The 17,447-nt window shown below is 44.2% G+C and overlaps 1 protein-coding gene across 50 annotated transcripts in view; it reads left to right on the top strand.

Annotated features, from left to right (window-relative positions):
• LOC149276279 (MAP kinase-activating death domain protein-like) overlaps positions 1–17,447 on the top strand; it is a 28,843-nt gene extending 11,396 nt beyond the window's left edge. For 3 of the 50 annotated variants that reach the window (XM_089503760.1, XM_089503747.1, XM_089503746.1), the window contains exons 14-35: positions 555–656; positions 2,513–2,618; positions 2,864–3,050; positions 3,426–3,576; positions 3,846–4,055; positions 5,043–5,096; positions 7,172–7,263; positions 7,427–7,504; positions 7,819–7,977; positions 8,498–8,603; positions 9,197–9,259; positions 10,808–10,928; positions 11,013–11,118; positions 11,279–11,389; positions 11,842–11,949; positions 12,185–12,349; positions 12,831–12,903; positions 13,365–13,471; positions 14,477–14,485; positions 14,989–15,058; positions 16,517–16,563; positions 17,340–17,447. In XM_089503760.1, coding sequence (XP_089359886.1) covers positions 555–656; positions 2,513–2,618; positions 2,864–3,050; positions 3,426–3,576; positions 3,846–4,055; positions 5,043–5,096; positions 7,172–7,263; positions 7,427–7,504; positions 7,819–7,977; positions 8,498–8,603; positions 9,197–9,259; positions 10,808–10,928; positions 11,013–11,118; positions 11,279–11,389; positions 11,842–11,949; positions 12,185–12,349; positions 12,831–12,903; positions 13,365–13,471; positions 14,477–14,485; positions 14,989–15,058; positions 16,517–16,563; positions 17,340–17,447 — 2,333 coding nt within the window. Of the gene's footprint in view, positions 1–554; positions 694–988; positions 1,011–2,128; positions 2,189–2,512; positions 2,619–2,656; positions 2,667–2,780; positions 3,051–3,425; positions 3,577–3,845; positions 4,056–5,042; positions 5,097–7,171; positions 7,264–7,426; positions 7,508–7,818; positions 7,978–8,497; positions 8,604–9,196; positions 9,260–10,807; positions 10,929–11,012; positions 11,119–11,278; positions 11,390–11,841; positions 11,950–12,184; positions 12,350–12,830; positions 12,904–13,364; positions 13,472–14,476; positions 14,486–14,988; positions 15,059–16,516; positions 16,564–17,339 lie in introns of those variants that run through there. The other 47 variants (XM_089503779.1, XM_089503778.1, XM_089503763.1 and 44 more) reach the window with 30 other exon arrangements.

Here is a 17,447-nt window from a genome sequence, read left to right as displayed (position 1 = left end):
TTCATTCATTCTTTTGTCATGCCTGGAAATGGTTTGAGCTTGATGTTCGTTGCTGGCCTCTGGGGTATTTTGGGGCAAATGGTCCTTTCAATTTTGCCCTTCTCTCTCATGCTCTGATACCTGTTGATCAATATCATTTGTTTTGGAAATTATTTTTTTTTTAAGTGCCTCTTAATACATTTGGGTATTTTAACAGATTGTACGTGTCTTTTGTCCGAATGTAGTTTGTCCATAATTGTATGATTATGGGCAGTCCATCCTCAGGCCAGTGTGGTATTAGAGCTACTTTACTAGTATAGGGAATGCTTAGGCTACCATCTTTTAACAAATAAGGACAGAAGAGGATGTGGTATTTAAGGACTTTTAATGTATTTGCACGTATAATGTTTCTAAACCGTAAAAGTATATTTAGGGAACCTATTCAAAGGCTTGTTAAAAATATAAAAAAATATCATCAGTTGTATTTATCGATCAAGTTTAAAGGAGTTTGTATCTGGAAAGTAGTTCCGACAGCAGCTTCTGTATTATTTACGGACCATTTCTCTCCTTTTCAGGTAACTTGTACAAAAGTCATACCAGTAGCTTCAGCCTGTCCAGCCTGACGCTTCCCACCAAGACCGGCCGAGATAAGGCGACCCCTTTCCCTAGCCTGAAAGGTAAGCTATCCCAGAGGGTACTAGAGAAGGTTAGGGGGTCAGTCCTCCTTGCAGAAGGTAAGGTAAGTGTCCCGAATGCAGTAGATGGGCAAACCTGTTCCTTGGTGCATCAAGTAAGTGATCCATCTGTAAATGTCACTCTTGGAATGAGGCTGATTCTTGTGTTTGTGCCTGTGGGGTCTCATTTTCCATAAACCATTCCATCGTGCCCATTTTTTTTTGGGGTGGGAGACGGTTTTGACTCGCTGGATCAAAATTGTGACTCTTGTGTTTGCTATCCCCTTCTTAATTGCTGCATGTTTCTCCCACTTGTGATCAAAGGACAGCAGAAGGTGGCTGGGGAGGTGGGAAAAGGTTAGTATGAGCTCAAGTAGTTTAGCAAACCTCAGAAAGCTTGGGCGGTTGTGTTTTGATGGAGTGTGCTTGCGTGCGTACCTCTGAGTGTGTGGCTGTAGTTAGTGTTTTGCAATACGAGTTTTGGCGTTTGACCATGGAATAACCGAGAGGGATGGGCTTTCATAGAGGAGCACAAGAGTCCTTCAAGGTCCATTAAGATTAAGGATTATAATTGACTGTGTTTGTCGAGTACAGAGCTAGGTACTCTCCCCGCTGGCTCGGAAGCAACGGCTTTGGGTTGTGATGGTATGATGATGCAGTACCAATTAGGTAGAAATTGTGGGGTGGGGGGGGGGTGAAAAAAAAAAACAACTATTGGATTGCCAGCTTTTCTCCTTGCTCTGGTAGTGTTCATAACTAGCCAATGGTGTTGCTTCTATAGACATTGTATTAAACTCGGGAACCAATAGACTCAGAGCTCTTTGGAGTGTTTTAGCATCAAATTACGCCTGCAAGTGATTGTACGTGTTTCGAGCTTTGTACGGCTGGGAGAGGGTTTATTTTGGATTTGACGTGTAGTTTTTAGTAGCCCAAAAGAGGCGGCGTCGGGCTTGAACCTCTTTTGAAACTTTTTCCACTGCGTAGATTGTAACTTTATCAGCCATTTCACTTAATCATCCCATTTCCGTAGTCCTCGGGCCAGATTCTGCTGTCTTTCTATGTGTTTTGGTGTAAAGTCTGAAAGTAAGTGCCGTTACATGCTTGGAAGCGCATGCACGTACCAAGAGTATGAGAGAAGGCGCTATCTTCTTTCTTTTTTTAATTTTTTAACACATTTAGTGTCATTTCAGTTGGCCGTCTATGTATTTTCATTCTGAGATGCGGGAGGGGTAAGCAGATTTGGGTATTAGCGCTGTAGGCAATTTGGGAGCTCTAATATTTTGGCTTTTTGGGTATTGTAGTATTCTATAGAACCATGTATAGAGGTGAATGTACCAGGATGGGCTCTTAAGTACGGTTAGTGCCATATGGACTTGCAACCACGTATGAGAATACTGGCATTGGGATCCTGATTGGTGCGTTAGCTAGAGCAGGATGATGATTGGCTGTCACTAACCTTGCGTTTTGTGTCCCAGTATTTGGGCTTAATACTATAATGGAGATAATTGCAGATTCCGGGCCTGCCCCTGCAGAAGGTGGGTGCCTGCAGCATGAGCTCTGCATGTTACAACAACCCCAGCGTCCCCTCTGCCTCCGCCATCATGTCATTGTCATGCCTCATGGTGCTTTGTGTGTCTCACATCGGTGGTGTATTTGGCTTTTACCTTCAGTTGTTGGCCAGTCATGTGACTGCATTCTCCAGCCTCCATGTATCTCCCATCGGAGTCCCAGGAGCCTTACCTCACCTGGTTTCTTCTATCCTATTTTACTCTTTTGTTCCTTGGTTTTTTGTTTTTTTTTGTTTTACGATTAATTCTCCACGTTGCTGAACTCCGATCCGCTCTCCGATTCTACTACAGGCAGCAACCGACGGGCTCTAGTGGATCAAAAGTCTTCAGTTATCAAGCACAGTCCCACAGTGAAGAGGGAATCTCCATCCCCTCAAGGCAGAGCTAACAATTCCAGGTGAGAAACCAAGAATGGACCAAATATCTGCCGGAAAGGCATAAATTGATTTCTTAGATCTGTCTAAAATTGAAGACATTCGACCTAAACACAACTGTCTCTTTTTGGCAAGTATATCAGTGTGCTTTCTGATCTGTTGGACATTATGATGTGGGGTTGGACTGGATGACCCCCCAAAATTCTCGGAAGTCTGAAGATTTTCCCTTCTCCTTGTGCTATAATTCATTTTGTGTCTCTGCTTCCAGTGAGAACCAGCAGTTCCTAAAAGAAGTGGCATTGAGTGTCCTTGAGGGACAAGGCGTTGGTTGGCTGAACATGAAAAAAGTCCGGCGGTTGCTTGAGAGCGAGCAGCTACGCGTCTTTGTCCTGAGCAAATTAAACCGATCCATCCAGACAGAGGAGGACGCGCGGAATGATGTCATCCAGGAAATGGTGAGTGGAATGATGTCATCCAGGAAATGGTGAGTGGAATGATGTCATCCAGGAAATGGTGAGTGGAATGTAAAGGAAGCCAATGATTGACGGTTATGAGGAGCATGGCTTTAGGGACACACCACTCTATTTTTACTCTTAAACTATAAGCCGTGGGCCTTGATTTTACCTCTACAAAAATGTGGACTATTTTTCTGCTAGTAATGTCTTCTTTGTCAGTATTTTTCACAATGAGCGCCATTGTTGATGCAAGTGCTGATTGTTTCTGAAACTCCCAACGCAGCGAGTTAACAGACAATCCTGAGACTTTTCTGTACATTGGAAGATAATATTGTTCGTTGAGAACTGTTTTTTTTTTTTTTTTTTTTTTGCCAGGAGATAAACAAAAAAATGTACAAGGGAATGCTGGATCTGTTGAAGTGCACCGTGTCCAGCCTGGAGCAGTCGTACGCCAACGCTGGCTTGGGCGGCATGGCCAGTGTCTTCAGCCTGCTGGAAATTGCACACACTCACTATTACAACAAAGGTAAAGGTTACAGGGGAGCATGGAGTCTGGCAGATGGGCGATTTCCTTGGCTACATTTACATTTGATTGACGGGTTTTATGAATATGGAATAACCCCCTTGTGCTTTCTCTTTTATTTCCTTACTTTCTCCCAAACCCCTTTTTCTCTATTTTCTCTTTTACATTTTCTGTCTCTTTATTCATTTCTACCTTTTATTTCTCTCTCCGTCCAACCCCACACTTCACCGCGCTCCTTTCTCTCTGCCTTCTCTGTCTTTCTCTCTTTAAAGAACCTGAAAAAAGGAAATCCAGTCCTTCTGCGGATGGAGCTGTTACTCCCGTGTCTAGGGATCCCGTTTCTGTCCCAAGGGGAGAATCTCGACCTGCCCCACAGCTCCCGGTCCAGCAGCTCTTACCTCGACCTTCTGGCCCTACAGGCAGAGGGCCACGGGAGTTTGACACCAGGAGTCTTAAAGAAGAGAATTTTGTGGCTTCCATTGGTGTGTATAGAGGAGCAGGATGGTTCCATGGGGCATACCTGCCAGGCACGCATTGCATCACCCACCACCGGCTCCACTGCTCGTCCCTAACCCTTCCCTATTGTTCTCACCCCAACTCGCCCCACACTCCTGTTGGTAGAAATCCCTACTTTTCATTTTAGATCCATGAATAGCGTCACGCTTACTATTATAAGGACTTTACTAAGTGTAGTATTTTGTGGATGTGGTAGAACAGACCCTATGTATATGACTGGTAGGATTGACATGTCTGATACGGCGCGTGTCCCAGCTGGTTGTGTTTCAAGGTTTCTTTTATATCAAGTAAGGTCCAGTTCTGAGAGATCTCATTCACCAGAGGTTCTGCTAGCATCTTTCCACATCTCCAGTGACCGTAGTGTACATATGGAGTTAGGGAGGGCTGACCTTTAACCGTCATCCTTTACCGACTACTGTAGACTTTAAGTTTGAAGACTAGGTTAACCACGTTATGGTAAATTTATGATGGTTGAACACTTGATGGGTGTCAACAAGTTGCACAGAATTGATACAAGTAGCACCTTCCTTGAGATGTGCCTCCAGCCGAGTATAACGTGTGAGCGCAGGTCACGAGCCTGGGAGCTGCCCCGAATAACTCCTAAACCTGCCGCAGCTCCGGAGTCCTAGAGTTTTCACTTTTTGCTTTCTATGTGTTTTTATCTCTATGTATATATACATTCCTATATATACATATAAACATATGATTACGTATTTATGTATACACGCATAAATACATATGTTTGAGCTCTAAATCGCACCTTTTCTCTCTAATAATCTCCCCATCATACACGCGCTCACGATTTTACATGCGTTTTAAAGTATCCAGCCTCCTCTTGTCGTTCCGGTCTGACGGGGTGTGTGGGGTCTGATCACTGTATCCATTTTTGGCCTATCTGATCCGCCTCTGACTCTTTCTGTCTTTCTCTCCTGCTTGCAATGCATCTTGGGTAGAGTTGTGGAACAAGCACCGGGAAGTGAAAAAGCAAAAAGCTTTGGAAAAACAGAGTAAGAAACCCTAGAAACCCGCCAAACCTTCCCCAGATCTGCCAGCAGTGTGGTCCCAGACACACGTACCACTTTACAATCTCTCCTGATGAATACCTGGCATCATTCAGTTCTACCAAATTACACCTGAATAAAGCAGGGGCCACGACATGTCCTACAAGAACAGCACAGTCATTGGAACCCAGGTTTTCGAAACCCACCGTAGAGATTCGTTTGTAGCGTATAACCTTTTACCAGACTAAGTCCCGAAAGTATTATTAACATTGTTATAAGTCGTCTTCTGTTGCCAGTTCTTTATCACCAAACTATTTCCCATTTCTATTGTGGCGGCACAGTCTATATCGTTCAGGGGTCCATTGATGATGGTTGTATTGCTCTATGTTTAGCTTCTAATATTTGGTCGCAACAACCTCAACAATTAACTTGTAATTCATCTTTTTTTATGAGCACCACCTCGGTGTTAATAAGATGATCTTGGCTCTATAACTCGGCTTGAGTGTGTCGCGGACCCTCACAAGTTCAATGTTGTCTATGGATGTATCAGCTGAACTTGCTAGGTTCATCCAGGTCGTCACTGAAGCCAAATACCTCTTGGACAAAAATCAGCAGGGCCTTTACATAATACGGTGTAGAGAGCATCTTCTTTGGCGAGTTCTGGCTGAGTTAATCTGAGCAGCGTTTTAGCCATCATTGAATTGACCCCTGAGTGTTTGACGTCCTCCATGTGTGTATGTGCGGAAATGGTATCCACTTGGAAGAGGACCATCGGTGCCCAGATGTAATCAGCCTGTGGCTTTCTGAGGTCTCCGTGGAGCGCTGGCAGATTTACGATTGGAGATTTGCTGGGGTTTCTTGTCCTGAGGTAGTAACTGTAGTGGTGTACTCGCTTCTCCCCCCTACCTCATTCCCGTCATCTCCCAACTAGCGCTTTATTGTCATAATCTCACTGCTCTCTCATACCACCCGGCACTAGATAACAAGCATGGTGGGGATCTGTTTAGCTATAACCCTGCAATTACCAGGTATCTATAAAAGACTTAGAAAAGGTTGTGTCCTAATCCGTGACAAACTATGGAAACTTTTGTTTCTGTTCTTTAAAAAAAAAAAAATGTATTCATCTACTTACCAATGATTTATTCATCTGTTATCTATATGGCTGTACTTGGGTTTAATCCAACACCGTCTTTGTGCTCAATGGCTGCTAATGTCTAGAATTAACAGCTGGACCGACATCTCCTGATCCAATATGTATAGATACAAAATGTTGGTCCGATGATCAAGATCTGTCATTTATAGATGAGTTTCCCCATGTGTCATAGATTTGTTAATAACCACTATGACAAATATAAAGGATGCCTTAAGAGGTGGGATTGATGTGACTTGTTATAAAATGAAATATTTCATCTCACTCGGGTATAGTCACTAAAGGGAGAGTTGAGTTTCGGCTCCTTGACTTCACTAAGCATTGTGAAGGTCCACCACCAACGAGCTTCTGCTGCAGGAGAAGCTTGACTGGCCCTGTGTAATCATGGATAATTTAATTAAATATATATATATATATATATATATATATATATATATATATATATATAATATAATAAAATTCATAATATTTCTTCAGCGTCTCCTCGCCCATTGTATTATACGTTATACAGAGCCAGCTCAGCCCTTCTTGGTGGAGAAACTTGCTATTGTTGGTCCTTCATAATGAAAAGAGAAGGAGGAGTTAAAACCACGACTCTCCATTTAGCGGATAAACCCCATTGACTTTGCTGTGCATTATGAAGGGTCAACTGTATCAAAGAGTCAGTTCAGAATCCGTAATTAGATTTATACCTTATTGGTGGAACTATAAATCATGCCAGGCCAGCTCAGCCCTTCAGGTTGGTTCTTCATAAATGCAAAGCGAAGCCTGCGAGATAAAATGTCTCATCTTAACGCCCCTGCAAGCCAAAGCCTAGGGAGGAAACCCCATGGACGATCCTATTTCAGAAGTCTTTAGGGTACAACTGCCCTGCCCTCTGCCATCCGCGCTAATGTTCCTGTAAAGAAACTGCCCCTCCTACCTTCTGCAGGCACCGAGCAGGTTAAGCATTTCTTTGACAGCGAGGAGAAGAGGTCCCAGATCAGTGCCGACAGCTGCCTGAGTGTTACGTCCGGGTCCCAGGTAAAGTTGAATGTATCTTCTCCAGCGTTCTATTTTACTTTTAATTTTTAGTAGATATGTAGTTTCTATTTTTTTTTTTTATTTTTTTTTTATAAATTTATTTAGATCTGTATTACTTGGTTAGTGTTAACGCTTCACATTTTCTTTTGTATTGATTAAACAGAAGAGCGATGTCGATGGCAGTGGAGCGGCCCCTTCTATCCTCATCCGAAGCAGCAGCCAGGATTCGGAAATCAGCACAGTGGTAGGATCAGAAAATGCTCGATGTGTCCTTTCGATTGCAGACTAGACGCCGACTGAGGCAGGGTCATTAGGGGGATGTGTGAAGCTATATACGGAGAGAAAACAGGGCTTTCTAAAATATTATGCTGCTTATGGATGTCAAGACAGGGTGGTCTTTCTACAGGGAAAGGTGAAGAGGTGTTTGTGGACGTCCGATGTCTCCTAGGGGAGACGGTATGGGAATATCCTCTAATATGTCCTTGTAGTGGGAAAAAGGTAATACTTGTATCCTTTTTGGAGAATATTACATGTGACGAACACATTCTCTTGTAGGTGAGTAACAGCTCCGGGGAGACTTTGGGAGCCGACAGCGATCTGAGCAGCAATGCTGGAGACACGCTAGGAGGAGCAGGTGGCGGACGTCTGTCCGGATCCCGAGGAGCCATATCAGACAGTGAAATCCAGATGAATTCTCATACCGGAGCGATATTTGTAAGGGCAGCATGTGTGATGCTTTGTCACTATTACAAAAACCACCCAGGTGCTGGCGCACACAATAAAAGGAGGATACTTCCCCTTTAAAGAGACTATCCTGATATGGTCAGTCTTCAATTCAGTTTGCAGCCAACGTATAAAAATATGAGTGACAAATAGCGTTAAGAATCCAATCATTCCCTTATAATAGTTATATCTAACTTGCCCTAAGAATGACAACCAACCTTCATAGTGCTGACTCGGGATAGTTTTTTTAAAAAAAAGAGCCTATTTAAAGGGGAAGTGTCCTCTTTTATTGTGCACGACACCTAGGACTGCTAGTAAAAGTACTTTTTTATTGCGACCCAGTACATTCTGCATTGGATTCAGTGTTTTGGGGCAATATTAAAAAAACAGCAAGCAAAAAAAAAAAGGGCAAAGGCTTATGATCGCAGTATGGGATCTGCTTAATGTCATTATGCAGGGGCTTCCTCGAATGGTTTGTATGGACACATCTCTCTCTCTGTTTCCATTACAGGGAAAGCCTCTTTTACTGCGCCCTGGTGAAAAGGAGATTACAATTAGTCCTGGACGGCCAGCGCAAGACCTCAGTCAGCGCATCTACCTTTACGAGGGGCTTCTGGGTAAGACAATAGCAAGAAGCGAACATAGCGACCACTCGTCCCCTCCTAAAGACAGCCACCGTTATAAGTCCTCTTGTAATTTATATGGATCAAAAATCTACATTCCACGCGGACTTTAAAAACCTTCTAATGCAAAGATCATAATATTAACTATTAATAAATATCGATTCCTCTCCATAAAATAAATCAGTTGATCCATCGTGTGATTTTGGTTTGTTCAGCTGTATATTTATCTTCCAGTTATCAATTGGACCATAAGCCATTAACCTATCCTTGACCTGTGCGACCTTCTCAATAATGTTGGTCCCTCCAGTTATTCCTGTCTCTTGGGGAACTCTCCTGCTTTCCTTCTGGAGCAGAACAGCCTCACCTCTCTCTATCTCAGAGACCTCACCCACCCAACCTTCTGTCTAATCAGCAGTCGCTCTAATCTGCCTTTGCTTCTTTCTTCTGGCCCCTCTCTGGATCCATACTCTTATAATGTAATGCCATAATTTCTATTGACTAGTGCTCTGTGACTTTGATGCATCTCTTGTCCCTCCCGGTCTCTCTTCTTTTCATGCTGCCTTTTGATGTTGGCTTGCTTTGCGCAGGACGAGATAAGGGCTCAGTCTGGGATCAGCTGGAAGAGGCAGCAATGGAAACGTTCTCTCTGAGTAATTAAGCCTCTCGCTCGACCACTTGCATGGCATGCTTGCTGTGTCGTATCGTTATAGATTCAGTTTCTCTTTTTAACCCCTTCAGGACCGACATTGGCAAACCGAGTCTTCCCTTGAAGACCGCAGTTTTTTGTTTTTTTTAAATATTTAAATTCCGGGCTCGTGATTCGCTGCAAAGCGATCACGTGCACGGAATTGAAGGGGGGTGGCTGCTACGGATCGCTGGGGACAGCCGCCCATCGCGATCCCAGCGTCCATAGCGACGCTTGGAATGGCGCATCATCGATGACGTACCTGGTACGTCCCGGTCTGCCAGTGACCTTTGACCCGGAAATACCAGGTACGTCCCGGTCTTGAAGGGGTTAAAGTGTGTGTTGCTGTGTATAAGTTGAGGCCAAAACTTTACACACGCCTTGGTTAAAGACATTTCAAATTCAACTTTTTAAAAATCCATACATTTCATGTTAACGTACATTTCTTTTGGCAAGTCATTAAAGGCACCTACTCTATTCGCATCACAGGTAACGTTAAATCGTTTAGACGGCTTTAATTCCGTATATCCGGATTCCAGTGGATGTAAATACTTTGGCTTGTGATGCCTCCAGCCCTTCACCGGCTCTTCTGTTGATGTTTTTGGGTTCAGCCGTGGCAGTTAATTTGTGCCCCGTTCCTGAACGAAGCAGCGTCTGTGTGGCCCCGTGCCAATCAGAAGATCCTAAAAACTCATTACATTAACTTCTATAATCTTCCAGACTGTTGAAGAAGACGGTCAACTTAATACAGCCAAATAATTCCGTCCGTAATCGATTGTTTTAATATGACCTCTGATATGATCAGAGTATGTTTATTCCACTGATATATATAAATATATGTAATGTGCCTTAAACAACTTTGTCGATAGAATTTTCTGGTAACATGAAATGTTTGAATGTCTTAAGCCAAGCTGTATGTAAACTGTCGGCCTCGGCTGTACCTGCGTGTTTTTACTTGTTACGTTCCCTTCGCATATTTCGGACGTTTACCCGCGTTACCATAAATAAATCTGCAATATGGCATCGTTTATTGACTTGCGCCCTGTATGTACTCGAGAAGATCGTTCTTCTAATTCTTTGAGAAGCATTGCTGCTTGAAATATATATTGTTCAGAGTACACGAGTTTCTTAGAGGAGGGGAGAAAATACAATCTATATTTTTATGACATTTATTGAGTACGCGTTATTTTGGAAGAGGCGCCACGCGTTTTAGGTGTATCGATGGTACGCTGCATCTGCTTTCCATGCACTTGGTGGTTAGCAGGGCGAGCGTTGTGACAGCTTGCCTATACGTAGGGAACGTTCATTTCTCCTGCCATGAAGAGGCACTCGGATTTTCATGTGGGTTGAGGAGTCCTAGTATTAGAAATGAGTGGAAATGGCATTTCTGAGAGCATTGTATATTGTTTCCACGCTCCTTCCCTGTTTTGCTCGTGGGTTTGCTGTTGGGTCTGGGTGGGTGGATGTTGGAAATCGGCATTGCATTGGGTCTGAGTTTCTCGTACGTTTGTAGGCAAAGAGCGATCCACCCTGTGGGACCAGATGCAGTTTTGGGAAGATGCGTTCCTCGATGCCGTCATGCTGGAGAGGGAAGGCATGGGTATGGATCAAGGACCTCAGGAGATGATAGACCGGTAAGGCCTTTCTTCCTTAGTCCTCTTCATCTCCACTGGCAGTTGTGTCTTCAGCTCCCTGAGTGTTCTGTCTCGCCTTCCTAGGTACTTTTCTCTTGGAGATCACGATAGAAAACGCCTAGAGGAGGATGAGGATCGCCTCCTGGCAACTCTTCTACACAACATGGTTTCTTACATGGTGATGATGAAGGTAATGGTTACTTGTAGCTACTTAACTCCCACGAATAGGGAAGGCGGGGAGATGCTTGCAGAGTGTCCCCGTCAAGATGGAAACATATACATTGTACTCCTGTCTTAGTATGTAGCATGTATATTTAGCATGTTAACCGCTTTTCATTCTCTATCTCTAGGTGAATAAGACCGATCTTCGCAGGAAAGTGAGACGTCTCCTCGGGAAGTCTCACATTGGCTTAGCCCATAGCCAGCAGATCAATGAACTTCTGGACAAAGTGGCTGATCTGGTGAGGAGTTGGATATCGTAAGCAGTGACACCATAAATGTGAAAAATGAAAATTGGACAGGGCCTGTCTAACTTGTGGTTAAAAGCCAATATATAACAGGGGCTTGGTTGGTAAATATTTGGATTAGATTAGGTCTCTAGTTTATAAAAGGCTGATTTAACTCCTCTGGCAGCTTCTGGTGAGTCCAGATGACTCCTTAATATCCAAATACTATATGGTATAGTTGAGTAATGGCATTTCTTATTAAAATAACAAATTTTTATTATTTCGTATTATAAACTGTGGAAGTAACAAAAATTAAAATATAAACTCAGTTCAAAGACTTTTTACACTCTGTTTTTTTTTTTAATACAGTCCTGCATCCCAACACTTTTGGGGGCTTGGGATAGAATTATTGATCTATGTTACAAAGGTTAGTGATCAGTGAGTTATTAAACATTCTTCCTCCACAGAATGGCCGGGATCTTAGCATTCGGCCCAGCGGAAGCCGTCATATCAAGAAGCAAACTTTCGTAGTCCACGCGGGGACGGACACTAGTGGAGATCTCTTCTTCATGGAGGTGAGAATGTAAAATAAACAAATACTGTATAAATCTCTAGCAAATACCACTGATTTTCAAATTCAGGTTTTTTTTTTTTATTGCGTTAAACTGAAATGCTGGTTAAATGACAATTTTCTATATAAGGGGTATGCTGGATAATCATGTGCAGAATTGTCTGCTCGGTGTTACATATAGACGTCTCTCACAGCTGGATAGACCAGGGAGTTATAATAATCGCCGGCTTTTATCCCAGGTTTGTGACGACTGCATCGTACTGCGCAGTAACATCGGTGCGGTGTACGAGAGGTGGTGGTACGAGAAGCTCATTAACATGACCTATTGCCCGAAGACAAAAGTCCTGTGCTTGTGGAGGAGGAATGGGCAGGAGACTCAGCTCAACAAATTCTTCACGAAGAAGGTGGCTTTTCACAAATGCGAAGTTTTATAATTCAGTGCCCTCAATGAACAGACAACAAAAAAAAAAATGAATGTCTAAAACCAGCAGCCCCACCAATTATGTCTCCATAAAACCTACAAAGACATAAAAAGGGATAGAGCTTTAAAATATAAGAGCTGTATAATATTTGAAACAGTATGAAGAACAATTAAAATGTATTATAAACCCACCACATGTAAATCACATAGGAACAGGCAACTTGGCCTCCTGCATGACTGCTCCTCCCTATTATGTTATCTCTCTTGTGTTAAGTTGCTTGTTATTTTTGGTTGGTTCCAGCAGTCATCCGCGCTAGAGGGAGGATAAAAGGCTAGATTTCCGGGAGCGTTTACTAGATTATTAGGCAATGGCGAGCAGTATTGGCTCCGAGTCCCCGTTTGCAGGGTGTTGTACGAGGTTGTTCACCCTGGATTCTTTTCTTCTCCTCTGTATCCCGTACTAGTGCCGGGAGCTGTATTACTGTGTGAAGGAGAGCATGGAGCGAGCTGCGGCAAGACAACAGAGCATCAAACCAGGTGTGTTACGCATTAACGCCAACCACAATCCCAATCTGCCCTAATATTCCCCTAATTCCAAATCCGTGCACCACGGCGATCTGGTTTACCTATCTACAGGCGAGTTTGCATGGGTGAAAATTATCTTCAGTTATCCCTTACTTTTATGATAATTCTGAAAAAGAGTTTAGAGTATACGGTGCAAGTATGTTGTATCTTGCTTACTGGACCATTCTATTGGTTACTATGGTGATAAGACTTTGTCTCACGTTTTGCACTACAGTCATTTAATAAACAGATGGAGTTAGTTGGGCAGCAAATGAATTTTCTGCGTTCTCTAGCACATTGGTTTTAGTGATTTATACCAACTTACAATTAAAATTGGAGCAGAGAGCAGTGGGGTGGAACACATAGAATTTACAGCGTCGTGCGGAATAAACCTACCTTATCCCGGACTGTTTTTGTTTTTTGCCTCTTTCCAGGCCCTGAGCTTGGCGGCGAGTTCCCCGTTCAGGATATGAAGACGGGAGAAGGGGGGCTTCTGCAAGTTACCCTGGAAGGAATTAACCTGAAATTTATGCACAGTCAGGTATGAGGGGAGCGTGAAAGCAGCCGGGGGAGATTGTGTGCCTTTGAGGTCAGGGCTGGGGGAGAGTTAGCGGAGGAAGCGGCGTGGCGTAGTGGTGTCTGAGGCTTTCTGTTTGAGTGCCTGATTAAAGCGCGTGGATAGCCGGCCTTGGATGACTGAGGCGGTGGGTGAACTCGGCAAATCTTTTCATGTTTGAAAGGACCGTGGTGCTGTGGACTGTCTGCTTCATGCGTGGATGTGATGCCGGGTATTCTCACTGTACAGATGTTGTGTACGTCATGCTGAGCGGAGATGTGTGATTGTGTGGTCATGATGTCCGTTGGGGGTAACTGTGCTAGCTGCAGCGTGCCGGGTTTTAAGTCCCCCCTCGCCTCCGTCTGTGTTTCCTTTGCTTGCTGTGACACTTTGTGCTGTCTCTTGCTGTCTCTGCTCCATGCTGCTCTCTGCCTGCGGGGTGGGGGGGGGGGGGGTTGTTTAATGCTCTCTCTTTGTAACCTTTTCTTGGCTCTCCCAGCTCTGACCCTCCATATACAGCTCATCCACAAGTCACCCAGGGGCACCCGGGGGGGGGGGGGGGTGTCTGTAAGTCATCACAATGTCACCCAGGGTGCAACCGGTCATTTATGAACCAAAGAAGTAATCCCAACCATTTCAGAGCTGTGCTGTAGGCTTGGTGTAGGGCATCCCGTCCATTACTATGACGTGGGCAGACTAGATGGACCGAACGGTTCTTATCTGCCGTCAATCCCTATTCTAAATGGCTCCTGCAGGTTAGTTGATGTCTCCGGCCCCCAGGCCCTCTCGATGCAGACAGAGCAGCACCTGCGCTCCATGCTGGGTGAGGAGCAGGGACGGATTTGATAACGGGGGCTTCTTCTCCCAGCTTCCCGTGTCGATGTCTTGGTCTGGGCTGTGTGTTGCTGGGGTTAGGAAGTGAAGGGGAGTTGTGGTCTCGCTGTGTCACTAACCGTCTCATTTCTCTCCCACGCTCACTCCTCCTGCAAGGAGCGGAAGGTACTCACTCTGCTGCCATCTTTGCTTCTCGCTGCTTCCCCCCCTCCTTCCCGTTAGTTTTCTGAGCTGTCTGTGCTGCCTCCCATTTGCCCCCCCCCCCGGCTTTAGTTCTGGTTTATCTTCCCCCCCCGATAAATTTCCTCTGTTAGGATGCGTCTCCCCCATTTTTCCAAAGCTGTTTTCCCCACACACATCAACTTCTGTTTCAGAAATGTGAATTCCACTGGAAATCCAAGACAATCAAAAATTAACCAGATCCTTCTGTCTCTCTCCCTGTCCCTCATGATCTCTCTCCCAATACTCTCCACCTCTCCACTTTTCTTACTATATCATCCCCCCCCCTTTCCTTCTCCTTTCTCGTTTTAATCTTATTTTTTTTTTTTTTCTTTTTGTCTTCTTTGTTCTTTCCTCCACTTTCCTCTTCCTCCTTTCTTCTCTCTCTCTCCTCCTTGACTCCCCCTCCTCCTCCCCCCCGATCTCTCTGTCCCCTCTCTCTCCTCCAGGTTTTCATACAGCTGAGTCACATTAAAAAGTGTAACACTGTACGGGGTGTCTTTGTCCTGGAAGAATTTGGTAATTACCGTCCTTTTGCTGCTGGGTCTGTATTTCCGCAGCAGTAACTCAGAGTACAGGGGTCCTTATCGCCCTCTGTGGGGGGCAGTTTTCCGGGGAGGTGGCAGGATTAGAATAGGCTAGGTAGGGTTTTTATCGTGTGCCTCTGTAGTTTCTCTGAGTTACTGCTGTGATTCGTGCTCCAAATCCCTGTGGCAGCCATGAAAACCTTCCTTCTCCAGATCAGGTAACGTTCTACCTGTGCAGAATCCCTTGTTTCATAGAGAGTTGATGGGTCAGATAAGAGGTCCAGTGGCGTTTGATACCGGGGTTTATTTACTAGATTTATTTCTTGGCCGCACTCCCCCCCCCCCCCCAATTATAAAAAACTGCCATAAACTACTTGAATTTCTAAAATAGTCCCGGGAAGACCCACTACCTTAAGACAAGAGATGGATACTTTTTGATAGTGAACTTTGCCCAGGAGCTCGTTGGTTGGTTGCAAACGTTAAGTCCCTCTCCTCCGAGTCCTGCGCTGGTTACAAAGCGAGTTAAACTGTGGCTATAGGTTTCTTAATGTTATGCTATAGCCGAGAGCTCTAAACGCCACATAACAGAACCAGTAAGTGGGAAAATATTACTATCATTCCATTTAATGGTGAAACTTTAATGTAAATGTATGTTTTTAGGTGCAGGATCTAGTCTACAGGCCGATCATCGGATATCAGTTTTCTATATTTTCAGTATTGGCCCCTTCTTCCAAAACGAGGTTTCATCCGATTTGGTCCTCCCCTTTGAGAATATGTATGTAATCTGTAGGATCTAATGCGAAGAGAGGGCAGTATTGGTGATTTTGTCAATATAAAAATATATATATATATTTTTTTTAGCATTGTAAATTATTAACCATTTTCATCTGTACCCATTGTACAGCGCTGCGGAGTATGAAGGCGCTTTATAACATAATGATAAAAATAACGCCACTGCAAGCTCGTCGGACGTTTGCGACAACCTTTGACGTCCATGTCACTATTTGCACTAATAACGTAACGGCCGTCTCTGATTTACGTGTCTGCGTATTAAAAATAAAATGCCTTTTGCTGTGCGGATTGTTCTCACGCAGGCGCGATTTCTCTTTAACCATTTCAGCGCTGCGCTGATCGCCTTAGTTTAAGCGCCCGCTATTATCGGATTAACCTCTTACCACGAGATTTAGAATCTGTTATTGATGAATGCTTTCCTATCGCCATTGACCTTGCTTTCCTGGGTGTCATTGTGTTACTTGGTACTCTGGTGTCGTTGTGACCTGGATCCCGTTGTGCTGCCCTGTCTGTGACCTCACGCCTCCTCCCCTGGGTGTCACTTTGTGGCCTGTCCCTTTTTCCTTCCCGGCTGGGCTAACCTGTTCTCCGCTGGCGCTCGCTGTTTTCTCTCTGTGTGTTTTGAACTCTCTGTTTTGTCTCTTGGGTCCGGTTTTAGTTCCTGAAACTAAAGAAGTGGTGAGCCATAAATACAAGACCCCCATGGTAAGTACTCGCCGTCTCCACCGTCACATTGAGGGGGTGGACACATCGGGCACTCGGTACAGGAACACAAGGGTCATGTTACATTTTTTTTCTTAATTTTTTTCACCTTTTATATTTTGACGACCTCGTTATTTCATTTTGACAAGAAACCACCCAATGCTTTTGGGGTCATCGAAAGTCTGTAGTCCCCTCATACTTGGCCATGCAGGGTCAACTGCCTTCAAATATGTTTTTCCTTCTTCCTTTAATGAATCAAACAGTTAATGGAAAAATCATGGTTATTAATTCACTTAAGTGTTTAAAAAACAAAAAAAAAACTGCCACCGATGGCTGAACGATCCTTGGCGCGGCTCAAATTAACTTTGCATATGGAGTCTTTACTCACGAATGTTGCGTTTTTGGCTGGAGAGTCGGAAGCCATTGGAACCCTAACCCTTCATGCACATGTAGTCTTTGGGGCGGTTTAATAGACTTTAGAGTCTCTTTTTTTTTTTTTTTTTTTTTCTCATCAAACCCTAAATCCACTGCTGTGTTTGCGCTGCCTGGTTCAGCCAGAATAGTTATGAATCTACAGCCATGTGATCTTTAATGGGTTAATCCCTATTTAACGCTACGGGAATGGCACTTGCAAGATAAATTATGAGTTTTCTTATTGCCACGTATGCAAACATATAGCCGACCCCCATTCAATGCTGAAAAGTCCTCTGTGGTTTGTGTGCCTGTGTGAGGCTATGACGGGAGAACTTGTCGCTGACCGTCTCTACTTTCTCTACCAGGCCCACGAGATCTGCTATTCCGTCCTTTGTCTCTTCTCCTACGTGGCGGCCGTCAGAGGGAAGGAGGCAGAGATGAAGACCAGACCACCTCGTCCTGTGTCCAGCTGA

This window comes from Sceloporus occidentalis, unplaced genomic scaffold (genome assembly GCF_023333645.1).
Source record: "Sceloporus occidentalis isolate IW3139 unplaced genomic scaffold, rSceOcc1.0.p SCAF_243, whole genome shotgun sequence".
Taxonomy (NCBI): domain Eukaryota; kingdom Metazoa; phylum Chordata; class Lepidosauria; order Squamata; family Phrynosomatidae; genus Sceloporus; species Sceloporus occidentalis.
The sequence above is the reverse complement of the archived record's forward strand: the minus strand, read 5'-3'. Positions and strand labels throughout refer to the sequence as shown.